The 18640-nt window shown below is 38.3% G+C and overlaps 1 protein-coding gene across 3 annotated transcripts in view; it reads left to right on the top strand.

The window, feature by feature from the left end:
• Positions 1 to 18640, top strand: part of grid1a (glutamate receptor, ionotropic, delta 1a) — a 347515-nt gene that overhangs the window by 310756 nt on the left and 18119 nt on the right. For all 3 annotated transcript variants that reach the window (XM_036126094.1, XM_036126093.1, XM_036126092.1), the window contains exons 10-12: positions 4669 to 4866; positions 5616 to 5943; positions 13220 to 13358. In XM_036126094.1, the coding sequence (XP_035981987.1) occupies positions 4669 to 4866; positions 5616 to 5943; positions 13220 to 13358 (665 nt within the window). The remainder of the gene's footprint in view (positions 1 to 4668; positions 4867 to 5615; positions 5944 to 13219; positions 13359 to 18640) is intronic.

Consider the following 18640-nt stretch of genomic DNA (forward strand, 5'->3'; position numbering starts at 1 on the left):
CCCAAAGAGCTCTGCCACCTCCTAAGGGGAGAGTGACATGAGGAAAAGAAAAAACAGAAAATACAAACATTTAGACTGTGGCTCTCTGTGAAGACAGAGTTCCTCAACCTTTTAAAAAAGTGCAACAAATACTTATTCTGCTCATGTCTACATACCTATGAGAAATAGTTTTTTTCTGCATTAACATAAAGAAGAAGTAGCGGTCAAGCCCACAGGTAAAGGATGGTACATGTTTATTATTGTCACCTGGCCACATCAGGGGCCTGTGCATCTCAAATAAGCAGATTCATTTCTTTCCATAATGGGCTATAAGCACAGCTCCACTACTGCCTGAACTTCAGCACAGCTCCTTTGTTTCCTTTCTTTCTTTACTGGACAAGCTGATTAATCCAGATGTGTCTGGCTGGTTACTGAAGTCAGACACACCTGGATTAATCAGGAGCTGCTGAGCTTCAGGAAGAAGTGGAGCTGTGCATGGAGCCTGTTTGGGACAAGAAAATGGGTTGTGGTGATGTGAGGTGAAACAAAGGCACAGACTTGGAGACCCCTTGGATCAGTGTGCAGCATGAGCATGTATAAACTTAAACAAAGTGTGTATAACTACATTATGTGTATGGTAGTAGTTGATGTGCCAGTATATTGTTTGCTCCTATAAGGTGAGATAACTCCGGTCAGTGAGTCGCTAACATGAGATCATCTCTGGTTTCTTCAAGGCCTTCTGTGTCTGAAGAGCCATCAGCCCCGGTATCCAGAGGTCTGGATAAAATAAGAGGAGAAGAGAATGTATTATGTGCAGAACAGAAATTTTTAAAACACAAGAAAAAATACAACTAATCTGCCTCTTCATTCTGCCACAGCTAGGGAAGAGCAGTGAAACTCATGTTCAGTGCAGAGACTCAGAAAGAGGTTATATTGTCAGACAATTAGGTTTCTCAACTCAAACCTGAGTCACTCTGTTTTACATGGTATACTTCACACACTACATTACTCAATACGTTACTTTATCACTTAAATCATGTCAACGCTTTATCACTTGAACTTTAATAATACTCTAAGTAAAATTTTATCTCTTCTCATCAATTGTTCTTTCCATCAGTGTTCCTATTTTCCTCCACCCATTTAATCTCCTTTCTGACTTCCTATCCTCTTCCTCTCTCCTCTTGTATCAATCTTACATTATTCTAAAACAGACATTATATAATTAAAATCAGTTCCAAAAACATTAGAATGTACAACATGAAAACTTCCAGTTATTATTTTATTATTATATCATCTAATTAAATACTACAAATCTAATTACCACAATATTTGGAGCTACAAGTAAAAACAACATAATAAATGGACATTAAACAGGTGGTTATCTCTTCCTCCATCATTCTCAGATCATGTAGATCTTGTTTCATTCAGTTCTCCTGTTACTGACTCCTATTTTTTCATAAGGAACTTTCATATATCCAAATTGAGCAGTAGAAAAGCTAAACCTAAGCCTGGAAGTCTATGCTCATAAATCAGCAAAACAACTAGTAATAACTCTACTTCCAACTATCTGAAATATAAACTAAAGGTCACCAATCAGTTCTAAAACATCTTTAGAGGAACCCTTGTTGATCCCTGGAGAACCAGCGTACCAGTTTAGCGCCTTACAAGGAGTTTTCAATCATTCTGTTACATTTTATCCAAGTGTCTTTTACTGATGTGAGCAGCAACTTGTGGTCTTGTCTTACTTTTTATTGATAATTTTTAACTTGGACAAAAACCAAACATTTATCACAGGATCAGCCCGATCCAAATACTTACCATGACACAGGGCAGCTCCCCTTGTAACAACGAATTTCCACTTCTTCTTCTTCTGTTTTAAAAGTGGTGCGTTCTTCTTCTTCTTCTTCTTCCTCTTTGTGTTTTAATGGCATCTGACATCCAAAAGGATCATTACCGCCATCTAGTGGTGCGCGCAGCGCACGCAGTTACCGCAACACTTATTTCCCCTCGGTAAAATCGGGGACATTTCCGGGGACAGCTTTAGCCGGGGACAGGTGGTCCAAAACGGGGACAGTCCCCGGAAATCGGGGACGTCTGGTCACCCTAAACTAAGTGCTAGGTGGCTAACAGTTAGCTTCCACAAACACTCAGAAAAAGCCCTCAGACAACCATTGCACTGATGAATCATAATGCAAATCTAACTCTGTGGGACTTACACAAACAAGGAATGAGCACAAACATTTTTTACTCACCTTCAGTTTTATAGCCGTTAATGAAACAAATTATAATGCTGCATTTAGACCAAATGCCTTTTGAGCATCAAGGGCGTCGGTTTCACATGCAAACACTATGGTGGACGAGCTTCAGGGGGCTTCGAGAGGTCCTGTGGCACGTCACGCGCATCTTGCCCTGCGCGCATCTTGCCCTGCGCGCATCTTGCTCTGCGCGCATCTTGACCTGCGCGCATCTTGCCCTGCGCGCATCTTGCCCTGCAAATTTGAAGCTTTCTGTGCGTTTCGTGCTGCAAATTTGGCTTGATGCGCTTCAAGCGCTTCTAGAGTGGCTAATGCAAGAGTTGGAAAATCTGAACTTTTCCAGCAGGACATGATGTGTCAACCAATCAGAGAAACTCTATGTGATGTAGTAGGGGGGAAATATTTTTACTTTGAATCGTGATGTTAACATCGAGATTCCCGCTGACTACTTTGCTGAATACATTGTGAAAAGGATTCTAATGCATTGGTGATTTCGGGGGGTGGGGGAGCTACAACAACACAAACTACAAGCAAGTAACTAGAGGGCTAAAAACAGGCAAATAATCTTTTGTACATTGACCTTTTACGAGGTCAACAGTAAGAACATTATCGTGAGGAGGAATGTAGCTTTGGATTGCTGTGCCGATTTTTTCAGCCTTTAACTCTGACATCATTACGCGGCGGAAACATACATGGATGATTCTAGTCAAATACAGACCTACAGCCTTACGAAAAAGAAACACAAAGTGTGCCCTGTCTTCTCTCCAGACATTTTCATTAATTTCTGAGAGGTAGGCTGAGCTTATACGTCATCTCATGCAGGGTTCTTTTCCTATCTCCTTCTTTACTGGCTGTACTATTCAGACAGCACTTATCATAATGGCTTACCTGGGTAAGACGCTTCTGACGTCTCTCAGTGAAGAGTGCCTTAACATAAGTGCAACAGTTGCAGTCCATATCCTGGATACTTTGGTGTATGTGGTAGATCGTTAATCTTCCCCCGACCCTTGAATAGGCTTTGTTTCACAATTGTGTCTAGGCTGTGGGTATCCCTGTTGCCAGTGCGCCTTTTACAGGTACTTTTTGTCCTTCCTCTCAACTTTCCATAGATATGCTTGGATACAGCCCTAAACTGACAGCTTGGTTAACAATGGCCATTTGTAGCTTGCCTTGTGGGGGACGTCAGTGACTGTCTGTTGGACAACTTTTCAGTCAACACTCTGCCAGCTTCCAACTGCTTAAGGCATTACATAACATTCATGTATGAAAAAAAAAACTTTTTATCTTATGTAACATTCTTATTTCAGGAACTGAATTGTGGGTTTTCATCAGCTCTAAGCCATAATAAGCTAAAATAACAAGAAAACACTTAAATTATATCACTGTGTGAGTATTTAAAAGAAATTAGTTTCACTTTTTAACTGACCGACTTCAAACAAGTTAACTTGTTGATAATATTCCAATTTATTGATTTGCACTTTATATACTGAAGTATGTAAAGGAATTTAAGAAAATGGCCAAGAAAAAAAAAATCTTCATTTCTTTTTCAAGACCAAGCACAGTATGTGGTGGTTTTCAATTTCACTTTGAGAGAAAGTTAAATAATAAAACTCACAGCAGCTCACATATGTTAAACATTCAGTTAGAAAGTAATCATTAGTTCAGAGGGAGGTACATTGAAGTGTTTTGATGCTGTTCCATTTCAAATATTAGGATCATTGTGTGAGAGAACATCAATCATCAGCTCTTTTTTTTTTCTCTGCTGCAAACAGAAAACCTTCACTTTGTCCTGGAAGTATAATGCATTTGAAAACCATTAAAGCACAGCAGTGTCTCCAAGAGTAAGACCCCATTTTTCCATGAAAAAGTCTCTGCCCTCGTCCTTTACCTCAATCACGTCTCCTCCTCTCCATTTTTCCTCTGTTCACAGATGATTTACCTGCACCATATTTATTCACATAAGTTCTGCTCAGCGGTCTCCTGGCAGTGTCACTTCATCAAGTCATTTGCCCCTGCCCACTTTAACAACTCTACTCTTTCCGTGTTCCCCTACCCCGCCCCATCCTGCTCAGCTCCTTTCACTCCACCTATTTAATACTGCCATGACACTTCCACTCATACAGGGGAACCATGAGGAGACAATAAATTTAAAATGGCAATTTTCACTTTGATGGACCATTGCAGTTGCCATGGCACTGTTTGTTATGGATCAACAGTTGCTAAGGAAACTACTTTATTATGATGAAGTTTAATGGAGACCATACAGGAGCTTTTCATGAAGGCATCTTATGATGACTTAATATGTCCTGGTTTCAGCTGGCAATCCGAACATTAGGAGAGTCGGGCGCATCTTAATAATAGCTTGAAACTGTCTGTTACATAGGTCAGTGTTGTTTTGTAAAACATCTATGATTTTTTTTCTATTCTAAAACAGGAGGAACCTTTCGTTATGGTGGCAGAAAACATTCTTGGTCAACCCAAACGATATAAAGGTTTTTCTATCGATGTCCTGGATGCCCTCGCCAAGATCCTGGGCTTCAAGTACGATATTTATCAAGTTGGTGATGGGAAGTATGGCTCAGCTCTCCCCAATGGGTCCTGGAATGGTGTGATTGGAGAACTCATTGGCAAGGTTTGTCTTTTTTCACATGTCAATGTGAGCAATATCTACACTCCTCTTCAAATTGTGTTTCTCAAAGTCAGGCCGTAATGTGGTTTAGGAATGAGAGCCATTAAGTCAGTCACAGGACAAATATTGTCAGTAAAAGAAAATGTAAATTGATACACTGATCTGCATTACATAGTTCGATGGTTAAAATAACCATAAATGTTTGGTTTTGTCTGTGTATCTGTGTGTATTTTGTGCCCTGCATTTTATATAAAATAGTTTTTTACACAAAAAAAAAATACGAGTGAATAAACAAGTAATTCAGAATCAGATATACTTTAATAATCCCAGAGAGAAATTGCTGTTTCAGTACCATCACCATAACATAAACACCACAAACATTTCAGGGGGGGGGGGGGACGGTTCACTGAGGCCGTGCTGCCAAGGACACTACTGTGTCCACAAGGTGCTGCCCTTTGATCTGTTGAAGGAAGATTACAACAACATGGTGGAAGTGGAGGGAGAAGAAAAAGGCAGATGCTTGACAATTTATGCTCTCAGAAATAAAGAGTGAAGCATCCGACAAAAAAAAACCTCATTGCACGAGAAGAACAAATAACACGAGACACATATATGCAGAAGGTCAACATTGGAACCCGAGCCTCAATTGTTGCGGAAACAGAAACAGTCTAAATGTAAATAACAGATTATTATCGATGGTCAAATGCATGAGCTTTCTATAATGAACAAAACAAAATTTGCTTTGTTTACAGCGGGCTGACCTGGCCGTATCCGCCATCACCATCACACCAGAGCGTGAGAGTGTGGTGGACTTCAGCAAGCGCTACCTGGACTACTCTGTGGGAATCCTGATGCGCAAGTCAGAGGAGAAGATCAACATTTTTTCCCTGCTGGCGCCATTTGATCTGGCCGTGTGGGCGTGCATTGCTGCAGCCATCCCCGTGGTGGGCATCATGATCTTCCTGCTCCGGCGTATCCAGGCGGTCAGATGTCACAGCAACACAGGCCATCCACCACCTTCCACTTCTACCTCACTTCAGAGCGCCATCTGGATTGTCTATGGTGCTTTTGTGCAGCAAGGTTGGTCATATAATAAAACGCATAATAAACATAACAGTTATTAGTCCTGGAACATTTTCATAAACCACTCATTTAAATGAGCAATAAGCGGAATTTCATTATTTTAAATAGAAAGAACTAAAATATTGCTTTATAAAGGACTAAAGGTATCTTTGTAGATGGACTATGGTATGACGTCACACACCATCTCTTTTTCAGTTTTCCAGTCTCTTGTTTGCAAAGCTGGGCTGGCCGAGCATGCATGTATGTCCATGTCAACAACTGTCCCTCGGGGCTTAGCTCCCTACAAAATGCTACCAGCAGAGCAGTGTAGCATAGGAGCAAAATGGCGGAGAACACCTCCAGTGGATTGAAGCTTTCTCTTGTTCACAGCATTATGAAGTCATTAGTTACTTTCTTCTTCACTAGACATGTTCCTACGAAAGCTGATGCTGTTTTTGCTGTAGATATACCCTTTGCAAATATGCTCATACGAGGCGATGGTGGAGCAGGGGAGTGGAAAGGGGAGGCCGGGTTGCAGTTTGAGTGACGGTAGAGAGAGGCGTGGCTTGTCACACACCTGTTTTTGGTCTACAGCAGTGACGTGCAGTCAGGGGAGGCAAATGAGGCCAGGCCTCACTTGTCATCATGAAAAGAAAGAAAATATATAATGATAACATAATCTAAATTGTGATTCACTCAGTCATTTGTAATAAGTAATTTTTTTCATCTAATTTCCTCATTTTTTATCATATTCTATTTAAAATCGCAGACTTTTCGCTATTTTCCATGTAAATCCTTGGTGCCGCTTCATAGCAAAGCCGGTGAGGCTTTGCGCAATCCCATGTTAACTGCGCTGGCTTTCATTCTGTGAATGCATCTTCCTGTCTCTAGATCATAAATGCAATTGTTCAAACAGTTATGAACTGATTTCATGAGGGATTAAGCGGTTTGGAAAATGGATGGATGGATGGATGGATGGATGGATGGATGGATGGATGGATGGATGGATGGATTACGAATTGTGTTTTGGTCATCATACTGTGTGCAGGTAACATGTTTTTGTGCTGCTGGGCGATCATAACCGGCAAAGAACTGGTTGTAGGTGAGGCCGGCAGTTCCTTGGTCACTAGGCAGGGGAAGCTCAAGGGGCACCGCTCGGTCACAGAAAGTTATGGATGTATTATTAGCGAGTTTTGCTAAACAAATAAAGCACTAAAAAGACTCTAAACATACAGCCGGAACAGGACTGACCAAGGAAGGCTTTCCTCCCTGGAAGTGAGCTCCACTGAGACTGAGAGAATTTAAAACTGAAGAAGATAAAGAGAACTTTTACTGGAAAATTATGATATTTTTGTGCAGAAAGAGCGCTGCATTGATTTTATTTATAGGTAGAGGTAAGACAGCGCTAATTATTGTTTTGTTTTTGTGATGAAATGTGCGTAATGCGGGTTATAGTTTTTGAATGTGTTACAAATGCAGAAATCCATCATAACTCATCAACTGTTACCAATAAAATGACAAATAATTTATTTTTATTTTTTTTTCATCAAAGAATCAATTTTTTGGTTCCATGTCTCTTGGTGATTTGATTTGGCTCAGTCTCCTTCAGCACTTTGCAATGAGTCTCCCCTGTAGGGTGTATATATTTGTAAATCTGACTCTGACGTCAGTGCCTTACCAGCTATGAACCCTACCGCACGTCACTGGTCTACAGACAGTGCTCAACTGCTCACCTAGTGGTGAAATTGTGCTTATTGCTCCTTTAAGAATCAGATTAGATCATTTAGTAGGTTTACAAACCCATAGAAATGAGATCATGAGTTTCAGGACAACTTCTGATTAAATGCTTTTTTATTAATTTTGTTTACATGTATGCCTGTAATTGTTCGTGAATGACCCTAGCTGCTGTCATTTTTTCCACTAAGGGACTGTTGTTGTTGTTTTTTTCCAAATTATTTGAAAAGCTTCTGCTTAAACTTGATCAACTTAATTACTTTTGATTTTTTAACAAATAAAATCCCTCTCTTTATAGACAAGCATAAGGCAAATAAATAGAACTTGTAATGAACAACTTAAAACAATTCATGTGAATTGTATAATATGATTGAATTTGACTTTGTAAAGTGCCTCGACATGACGTTTCATGAATTGGCGCTGTATAAATAAAATTGAATTGAATTGAATTGAATTGAATTGAATTGCATACCATGTAGTCATGGTTATCAGTTTCAAAAATGATAAACTGTTTCTCCTTTGGATGAGATGTCAGTGAAAGTGCCAGAAAGACCAGTAAGTTTTGTGCCACTGTTTGGACCATAAAGTTAAATTGTTTTATCCCTCTCCCAACTGGAAACATCTGGTTTGCTGGAAATGTCTGGTCAGCAAGCTGGAAAAGGGCCCCTACACTTTTTATTTTGCACAAGAATTACTGTATCTACATAGTTATACAGAAATGTTTCCAGTTGTTAACACGGTTACTTTAGAAACTAAAAGATGACAACCCATGGCATTTTAAAATTACAGTCGGCAAGCTGCCCCTCCAGAGCAGATAACCTGACTAATTACTAATCTCATTTCACCTTGTTTTACTCACAGCAATGCTTGTGCAGCACAGTGACAAGGTGGTTATTTTAATTAGATTATATTGTTAGAATCTTATCCCAGCCTATATGGATACCCAGAGACAGTAGGAATACACAACCTAGTGTGATAATTAGGCTGCTACATGATGAGACGGGTAAACCTAGGTCCCCTTTATTTGGTTATATTTTTTTTCAGAATTCAGTGTTTTATTAAGCAGAAATTGTAGTTGATAAGCCAACTTGAATCTTCTTTTCTAAAACTACAAAAAGTTCTCCATGAATGTTCATCACACTCTACTAAAGATATTTGTGCAGGGAATTGTATGCCAAGATGCAGGGCTAGCGTTAGGGTTTTACTTGTCTGTGTTGGTACAACTCAGTGATAATTCAGCTCATCTTCTTGTTGTACATTCCATTAATCATGTGTCAGCGAACATACATTCTTCCCGTATCCTTCATTTACTCTAAGAGGCCCCTTTTTTGAACTGGAAAACCAGTTCAGTTGTCATTAGCCCATGTTAGAGGGGTGGCCCAGGATTGGGCATTCCAATTATGAAATCATAGGCAAGAACTTATTTTTTAGAGGCTTTTGGTGAAGAAAAATATAGGCCTGATATTTAATATCCAACCAATGTAAAGGTATAACCCCACACACAGACAGTTCCAAGAAACACGGATGAGCAGTGGACGTTTAAGCAGGGCTAATTGTTTTTTTGTCCTGTCTGGCAATGTGGCATTAAGAATTGTTGTCTTAATGGCAAAAAGAGCCCAACAGATATTACCATGTAGGAATGACATGGTCACATTCACACCCTAGTGCCCCCACATGCGAAACACTCCTACAAAAAAAGTACACACACTCGCACTCACCACACACATCTTATACTCCCAGGTGAAGGTGCTGGCACCCCTTGAGGGGGTGGTCTCCCTGGGAGGGGGGGGGGGGCACCAACACCCGACCTAACCAGTCTTAAGCCCCCACCGTGATCCCAGCCCACGGGCCCATCCATTCGGAGAGGGGGCTAACAGGAACTGAACGGGCCACCGACCACCCCACAAACCCTGAGATGCTACGTCCCCCACACCCTGCCCTCCATCCCTTCCCCATATTCATGTCCCTCCACTCTTGGTCAAGAAGCCAATTATAAAGAAATGGTACCACAACTGTGACCTGCGGAACACACCTTAAGCCACAGGTACAGCTTTCCTCTGGTGCACTGTGTAATCCACAGTAACCTATGGGCAGACCCCTCCCATTTCTGTGTTTTCTGCTGTAAAGGCACTAACGCAGTCAGCAGTTTCTGTCGGGGACCTGTAATGTATCTTTGCTAGAGGAAGTTAGAACTAGAAAAGGTCCAACAGGTAACATTTGGAGGCTGGTAAACAATGATTGCATTGTTTTTATACAATGCTGTAGATTGACATTTCACTCTCAGGTTTATTATCACTGCTGCATCTGCACACAAGATGTGGGTTGGTGGTGAGCAGCACTAAATGAAGAGAAGATACTGCCCTAGAACCTCGGCTGCTAAGAAGGTTCTGCCCAGGAGAATTTCAGCTTAAATTTAAATATGTCACCCAGCCAGAAGCCTAGAATAAGAACATACAGGACAGTAGTAGGTATGGAAAGACCAAAGGTTAAATTCAATAAATTAAGAAATGCCTTAATTGATATTTATACATGTAAAATTTTTAATGAAATCTAAGATGAATTTGTCAGATTAATGAACCTTGCTAAATAAATAAATTAGTCAATAATTATTTTTGTTTAAATTATTTGTAATTATTAAAGGTTTTACCTAATGATAATTTGTTGAATAAATAAAGACCTTAAACATTTATAGCAAACAATTTTTATTTAATATATATATATATTTCCCATGTAAGTGATATTATTACTTATACAAATTTTACAACAAATGTATTGGCAGGGGTGGGGGGATTAGGAGGAGAGTAACAGGGAACATGATCGAAGAAAGTAGGCAGTAGAATATAGTATCAACCAAGTCTTTAAAATGTAAATAGGAATAGGTTTTTTTTTCTACTAGTTCTTTAAGGGTCCAGGGAAAGCTGTCAGTTGGCCTCGAGCTGAGTGTTCAAGTCTTTCCTATACAACTGCCAGTTAAGCCTCAGTTCAGTTTGACCTAAAAATGGACTGAGTCTAAATGGATTTGCCCTTTGTTCCAGATCCGGATCATCCTGAGTGATTCACTGTTCTACACTGCATGTAAAAGTGACAGTCTAAATGAAGCAGATGAAAAAAAAGGAGAATAATATTTACCATTTAAGAACAAAAGTATAAAGAATTAGAACTGACACATTTTACTTCCATTGTATACCCCTGATCCATCTGGGACACGTTTTATTGCAACGAATAAATAAAAAACATTTTTTATGTTATGTTGTCACAGAGAAGCTGATCTTTGACTTTACAAAAACACATTGTCCCTGGCGGCTGCTGTCATAACAGCTGAGGTATAATAACTTACAATAAACTGGAAGACATATGTGGATGTCACCATACAACTAATGCTGATTCAGTAGATGGTAAATTTCAGGCACAATGCCCACCTTAGCATTTTTAGAGGTGCCTTTCTGAAGGAGGACACCCCATCTTTATGTCTGGTGCAGATCCAGGTATGTCCTTATGCAACAAATGACTGATTTTAAAGCCCAAACTACATCTATCAAAGTCTGGCATACTGCCTGTGAACCTTTTTTAACCCAACACCCACTATATTTCAAGAGAAGCCAAATTCATGCCTTTTATCTGCCTTCTTTTTCACGTCCTCATTTTTGGCTCGTGGTCCAGCGCTGCCACTTTTTGTTCGATTCAAGTGCTTCTTTTTTGAAGGGGATATGGATCTGATGTAAGACACTTTGATATGGATCTGAGTGCCGATGCTTAGCATGCCATTGTTGGTTGAATCTTGGCATCCAAATATTTTCATAATGATGTGCCAGCACTTTGCTATTTTTTTGTGTGTAAAATAGACTGTTCAACCCCTGACACCCCCAGAGTTTCACAGCCGTTCTCCCAAGCAAGGAGTGTTCTTTTGTTCTGTAAAGGGGTCAGGCAGAGGTAGGATACAATCTGAACCATCTCAGGTACCAAATGGATATAACGCTTTTTTTGTTTCATTATTAAAGTGTTTAATCAATGTGGTTCACAGATGAAAGAGAGCACCACTGTGGAGAATGGTTAGACCTGATTGAATCGGAACATGGACAATTCACATTCAATAACCTTAAAAAAAGGAGGAAAAACACTGAAAGTCATGTGTAATAAAAAAGATTGATACTGTAGAGCGATCCATCTGACAAGCCCTTTCGTTTTTTGGGTGTTTTTTTCCCCATGCAAGCTTTCCTGAGGGTGCAGCTGTGCCGATTGTGACACTCTCAGAGAAATATGTTTTCATCACTTTTCATATTCTTGCAACTTTCAGATGACATTTCTATGGCTTTCCTCTTCTGGATCAGAATTCATGCTGACATTTTTCTTCATTCGTCTCTTAAGCCATTTTTCATGCTTTTGCAGAGAACAAGCTACAACATTACTGTGACACACCAGTCTTCTTTATTTGACATGAAATCAGACAAAACAAGGAAAGGGAATATCAAAAATTATGCAAATGTTATAAAAATCTAATTCTACACTAAATGGAGTGTTAAATTGAAAAATGGACTGTAAGCATACTATGGTAGGTAAGTGCAAAGCACAAAAATATAGTATTTACACATACACTAACCGTATGTCAAATCCACCGTCAGGTACGTCTGAAATTAACTAGTAATTCAATTCAGCATGTGAAATTCAGATGACTTACAAACAGTGTTGTATTAATTCCTATTTATAACAATTTAGTTTGAAGGATGGTGTGCATCTACAGTAAAGTAGGCCAACATTTCTAAAAGAGAGCTTATTTGATTGGTCTTATCTAATATCTCAAAAATAAAAATAAAAAACTAATTTGGTATTTCCATTAGGTATAAGATATAATCCAAGTAACCAGAAATAAATGCAGCATATCAGTTTGTGTATAAACAATTTATGTGTTTCCCTGTTAGAAATCAAAATTAGAAATCCTGCAGCTGCAGAAATGTGGTTATAAATAAGAACATTTGAAACCATTTGAAAACCAATCATACCATGCAAGAGTGCGACAAAATCGCAGAAACTGCAGTAGAAATCACAGACACCATAGCTGTAAAATCTGTTTCCCTGCCTTGATTTAAAAACTAAGTAAAACTGAAACAAATCACCCTTCAGGACTCTGATGACTAGGAAGAAAACTCCTTAATTGTGGCATTATTTAGGTTCCTGCTCATCTCTGTTTCGCATCTGCTGCCCTGGTTCAGTGCAGACATTCACTCCAAATTAGATATTGGAGGCCTTTCAGCCTGTGTGAAATTTTCACAGTCAATAGAAAAGCAATCTTTGAATTAGTTGAAGATCATTGTTTTGGAGTGATTTATTACTTGTTTCATTTTTCATTCAATAACACACTTGATCTGTTTGTTTTTCACTTGTGAAGACTGAGCAGTTTTCACATTGATAAGTGAATATTCATTCTTAATGGGGAATGGAGGCAATATATTTTACCACTGCAAAAGCAACTGGAGGTGAAGTTTTAAAACCCTGCTTAACATCTGTAAAAATGGATGTGTTCCTGTGTGCACTTTTAAACAGTTTTCATCTCGGCCCCTTGCAGGCAGTGACTCCATCCTGGGCTCAGTGGCTCTGCGTATTGTCATGGGCAGCTGGTGGCTTTTCACCCTCATCGTGTGTTCGTCCTACACAGCTAACCTGGCTGCCTACCTCACTGTGTCACGCATGGACAACGCTGTTAGGTAAAACAATCTTTTTGTCACACTGTTTGAAAACAACTTATCTGATTCCACTTTAAACAATGGAGAATTTCATACCAACTTGCTGGGCATAAATAGTTGTATCTGTGTGTATCTCTTGAGATATAGCCAATGCAGTTATGTTATTGACTGGGCCCACATGTATCTTTGTTAGCATTTATATTGATCCTTTTCAGGTACAGTGCATTTTTTCTCTCTCCATATTTCAATATGTCAACTACTGGGACACAAAACAGCTTTGGTTAAAGAATCTCTGATCAGCTTCTTTTTTACAGAGTTTCTTTAATTTTTTTTTTAACCGCTGAGTAACAAGCAACCATTTCTCTGTCTAAATGTTATCCGCCCGTGAATCCAATTTGGTCTGATGTCTCGCTCTCTAAAGAATGGGCAGTAAGACGTTTGTCTGCTGCCTGGTTCTGTCTAGTATTGAACAAAGAGCCACATGGGGACGTGTCAGTAGCCTGAGCGAATGTTAAGCAGCACATTGCTCACCTGTTACACATGAGAGAAATTTTGTGTGGAAATGGTACAATACCATCTTCCACTTAGGTAAATATAAAAGGATATAACCCAATGGCAGTTGACTGTTAAGGAGTTGGTGGGATACATTTTTTAAATGGAATAATCAAAGTACACCATGCAGCCTGAAGCTCTCAGTATTAAGAGAGCTGAGAGCATAAACAAAAAAACTAAATGGGATTTATCTCTCTGTTGATCTAAAGTGTATTAATATTTTTGAGATGACTGAACACAATAAAAAATGAGAACTGTAAAAAGGGTTCTTACACATTTTTTGTGTGAAATTCAAGACAAGACATTTCCAGGCTCTCAGTCTTTTTAACTATTATTAAGTGATAATTCCAAACTTAAGGAAGGCAGGAAAGAGAGGCACAGAGGTAGGGAGGGGACAAAAAGAAGGAAAGGCTAACAGAGGGATGGAAATGGACTTATAGATGCACGGATGGTAAAAGGATGGACAGACGCTATGATGGCAGCATCTATCTAGTAGTGCGCTCTCCTAAGCGTGGAGCCCGGGGGTTCTTTTTCGGACCTGCTCTATTTAGGAGCTTCTGTTATAGAACTCTAGTAATCTGATCCGTTTAAATCGGATCCATTTAACAATCGACGTGCTGCACCGCAACACTCCTGATGTGCCGTGTCCCTTAGCGGAAACATTTCCATTTAAGATGATTGTACTTTCTAGCTGCATGGGGGAAACGTGCAGTGATTTAACACTTTACCACTCACATATTTTAGCTAACCAAAAATCTGACAAATACACTGTCTGGCCACTTAAGACAACTTGGAAGTAACAGATTGGACCTTACCTAACTTAATTCTTTGTGGTATTTTTTATATCAAGATGTCAGACATCCTCCAGAAATCTTTGCAGATATTGCCATGAAAGCATTACCCAGTTGCACCTTTAGCTCTGGGTGCTTTATAAGCTTGAGATACAAATAAAATAAGCAGACCAGTAAACTCATTGTCAGGTTTAGTCAACCAGTTTGAGATTATGTGAGCTTTGTGACATGCTGCATTAACATGCTCCAAGTAGCCATCAGAGGTGGGTACACCATGGGAAAAAAATGTATAATGTTTCTTCTGTTCAGGATTTATAACTCTTAATCCAGCTATATATATATATATATATATATATATATATATATATATATATATATATATATATATATATATATATATATATATATATATATAATTTTTCCCACTTTATACTATCATAAATATAACATTTTAAATTGTCAAAAATATAATGGTTCCAATTTGGTTTTAGATCATAATAAATATCTAAAGGTTTTCTCTCAGAGCTTTGTGTTAAACAATTTCAAAGACGTAAATAAAGGTCAAGCAGAATGCAATCTTCCTTTGAGGGTAGCAGCTGGGATTTTTTTGTACCATCATCGACTAAAGGACAGATGGTAAAGGAATTCTGCACACGCTACTGCTGCCTTTCTTATTCTTCACAAAAACACAGTGCACAGTTGCCTTGGTAGAGAGACATTCCCAGTGAGGCTGCAGTGGGCATAATATTTTTCAAAAAGTCAAGGAAACGGTCCAAGAAGATGCAGAAGAGCAGATACAATTAATACATTTCAGGCACAAGGTGCAAAAAACTGGGGAAAAAAAAGAGTTTGTGCCTCTGGTTAGGAAAAAAAAAAACTTAACTAATGTGCTGCTCTGATTTTGCATTAGATGAGAATGACTGGTCGTTATAATCCAAACTTAAGTAAAAGATGAGATGTATGGAAATTAATACATGCTGTTTACTGGATAGTTAGGTCACCGCATTTTTGGGTCATATCATTTCAATCCTTGTTCAAATATGGATATATTTATAAATGTATTATCTTGTTTAATGCAAAGCACTGGGCATTCATTGATGGTTTATTTACATCCGCTTTGTGTTTGGCAAAATGCCATTTTCCTTTTTCCCCTTCTAACTAAATCTGAAATAAATGTTATAGCTCTGGTGGACAGTTTTGGTCCAGAGGAACATTAAAAGTAAAGATGTTTAGATTCTTGAAGATATCCACAGTCTGCTTGAGCAAGTTTTTTTTTTTTTCATATTCGTTGCAGTACATATTAATGAAAAGTCACATACTTCTGTGCAGACTGTAAATGAGCCAGATTATAGCATAGTTGATCATTTTGATCTGTAGTCCTGAGGCAGGAAGACTAAACAACACAAGACATAATGACAATATACAATATCAGCAAATAATCACATTGACAAACATTGAGACAAATTACATTTCAACAATAAGTCAGTAAAAGTGCAAACAGTCACTACGTGCAAAGTCAGCTACTTGTTAGAAGCACACTAAATTTATTTCTATATGAAGAAAGATCTTGACAGATTCTCTTTGTAAAGCATGTGTAAATTCTTTTTTTGACTATGTAAAAATTATCAAATTCTCTTCTTTTTAGAGAGTTTAAAACATCCGTTTGGATTAGTTTCATTTAAATGCACCGTAAAGTGAAATTACAACACAACTAGCAAGTAAACAGTCTCGATGTGATTATGTTCGTATGTCTCCTCAGAGTCTGCTTTGTTTTGGCATCACTTTTCAAAGTTGCAGGACGCATCAGAGTTTACACATTTCATTTCCACAAAAATCTTTTGGATATACACAGGTTTGAAATCTTCTGGATATACACAGGTTTGAAATAAAGCTGTATTTGTTTGGTAGACATAGGTGGCCAAGTGAAAGGCCTGTACTGAAAATAAATGGTACATGTGCATTTACAGTACCACAAGAGAGGTTTCTGACTTGACGTACAGTTTGCAATAGACTCCTGTCTTGCTTTAGCTGTTTACATGCAGAGCATGTTGGTAAGCCAACTTTAGCATGTTTACTCTTTGTTTTGATATGACTTTTTTTACAATTCAGCTCCCATTTAATTTTGTTAGAGTTTACAGAAGAGGCTTTTCTGCTGCTTGGTCTTTGAAGTTGTTAAATTTAGTAACCAACACCGTCTGCTACAAAGCCTGTATGTGTATAAATGAGTGCAGTTCAAAAACAGGTTGCATGAAACAAACAGAAAGCCACTGATGCTGCTCTCTCACAATGAAAGGCATAAGCTATGTTTGCCTGTGCAAAATTCCTTAAACAGACTGAAGTATGTTGGAATTGAAAAAGAAAAAATAATCACATTTTCTTTATATGGGCAAAAAAATCAATTAATCTGATCATGATGTACGTTTTTTACCCTAAGAAACACAGAAGAAGTTGTTCTGTCTGTGTAAAAGAAGTTTTTATTTTTTATTATTAGAAAGGTTTACTGAATAATCGTATGCAAACAAACGCAGGGGTACGTTCCTAGTGAAAACCAGTGTTTAGGTGGACAATAAACAGGCGGCATAAACCGCCCAACTCATTCGGAATACAATTTCATTCCAATAATATGTGGTGTACAATATTGTGATATCATCACAATATTCCTATTAACGTGTTTACATGATGGGTATTCATTCTGATCGGCTCTTTATTCGGATTACTTCAGATTACTAAACATAGCTATAGTAAATGTTTAAATAGACTTAAATTCTAAGTAGAAAACCCAGATTTTATCAGAAAATGTGACAGGCCACAGCAAAACCAGGAACAAGGCTCCCCATGCTCATTTTGTTAAAGATCTGCTCCAGGATTGGTCAATTCTTCCCATGTTGCCTTTGGGATACGTGTCACCGTTGTACTAAAAGAACCTGGCTTCAAGTGTATCCACATGTCCAATCAGCCCCGAGATAACTGTCCATATGTTTATGCATGCCACATCTGTGAAGTCCTTGACATCCGTGGGTTGTCTGCTGTTTGCCTGTTAACCGCTTCCTGCAGCTACAGCCTCTGTGATCCCATAATCCTTAACACTTTCCAATGATGTCAAACCTGTAGAAAACAAAAAAACTATTGAATAAGATATGACCATTTGAGTGTTGGCACACTGCAAAGAATCTAAGTGAGAAAACAGTCATCAAAGTCTCTTTAGAATCACCTGAGAAGCCAACTGGGTGTTAATTTGAGTAACTTTGCATATCATGTCAACTAACTGCATTGTGATGTAAACTCAGCACTATTTTTTGATGTAAAGATAATTTACAGCACTGTATTACAATATTTGTGTTACATCTGTGCATTGAACAGACAAACCTCTTTCAACTATCCAAAAACATTACAACACCAAACAACACACAAGGAAACACTTGAGATTTATAAAATTGGTAAAATTCTACTGTTTAAATTTCTCTTTTATCTCGGCATGTTTTTTTGTCTGCAATTTGTATCGTGACTTTAACTTGGTCTGAATTAAACATCTTGGTGCAATGGTATTGTTGCTCTTTAATTGCTCGTTTTTTTTATTTATTTTTTTTCCAAATTAACTTTTTAAAAAAAAGTGTTTTTTGGGCACCGGATAAGATAAGATTTCTCATTGTCATTACAATATAAAGAAGTCCCATGAATATAGGAGGGATTATGCATTTCTAGTTCAAAGGCAGCAGTTTGGGGTTTGGTGATCAATGTGTGTATGTTAACACTTTTGTATATAATGCATTTTTCATACTATCAAGCCTACGGTTTAAGCAGGAGAAATCTATGTTTATTTTGTATGTTATGTATTATTATGATACTATTATGATACATCTTATGTTTTAAATAAGATGTATCATAATAGCTTACTTAAAAAGTTGTCAAACTCCCCCAATGTCAGATGATTCTCATGTCCTGCAGCTCTCTTTCTGCTGC

The sequence above is a fragment of the Fundulus heteroclitus genome, chromosome 22 (genome assembly GCF_011125445.2).
Source record: "Fundulus heteroclitus isolate FHET01 chromosome 22, MU-UCD_Fhet_4.1, whole genome shotgun sequence".
Lineage (NCBI taxonomy): Eukaryota > Metazoa > Chordata > Actinopteri > Cyprinodontiformes > Fundulidae > Fundulus > Fundulus heteroclitus.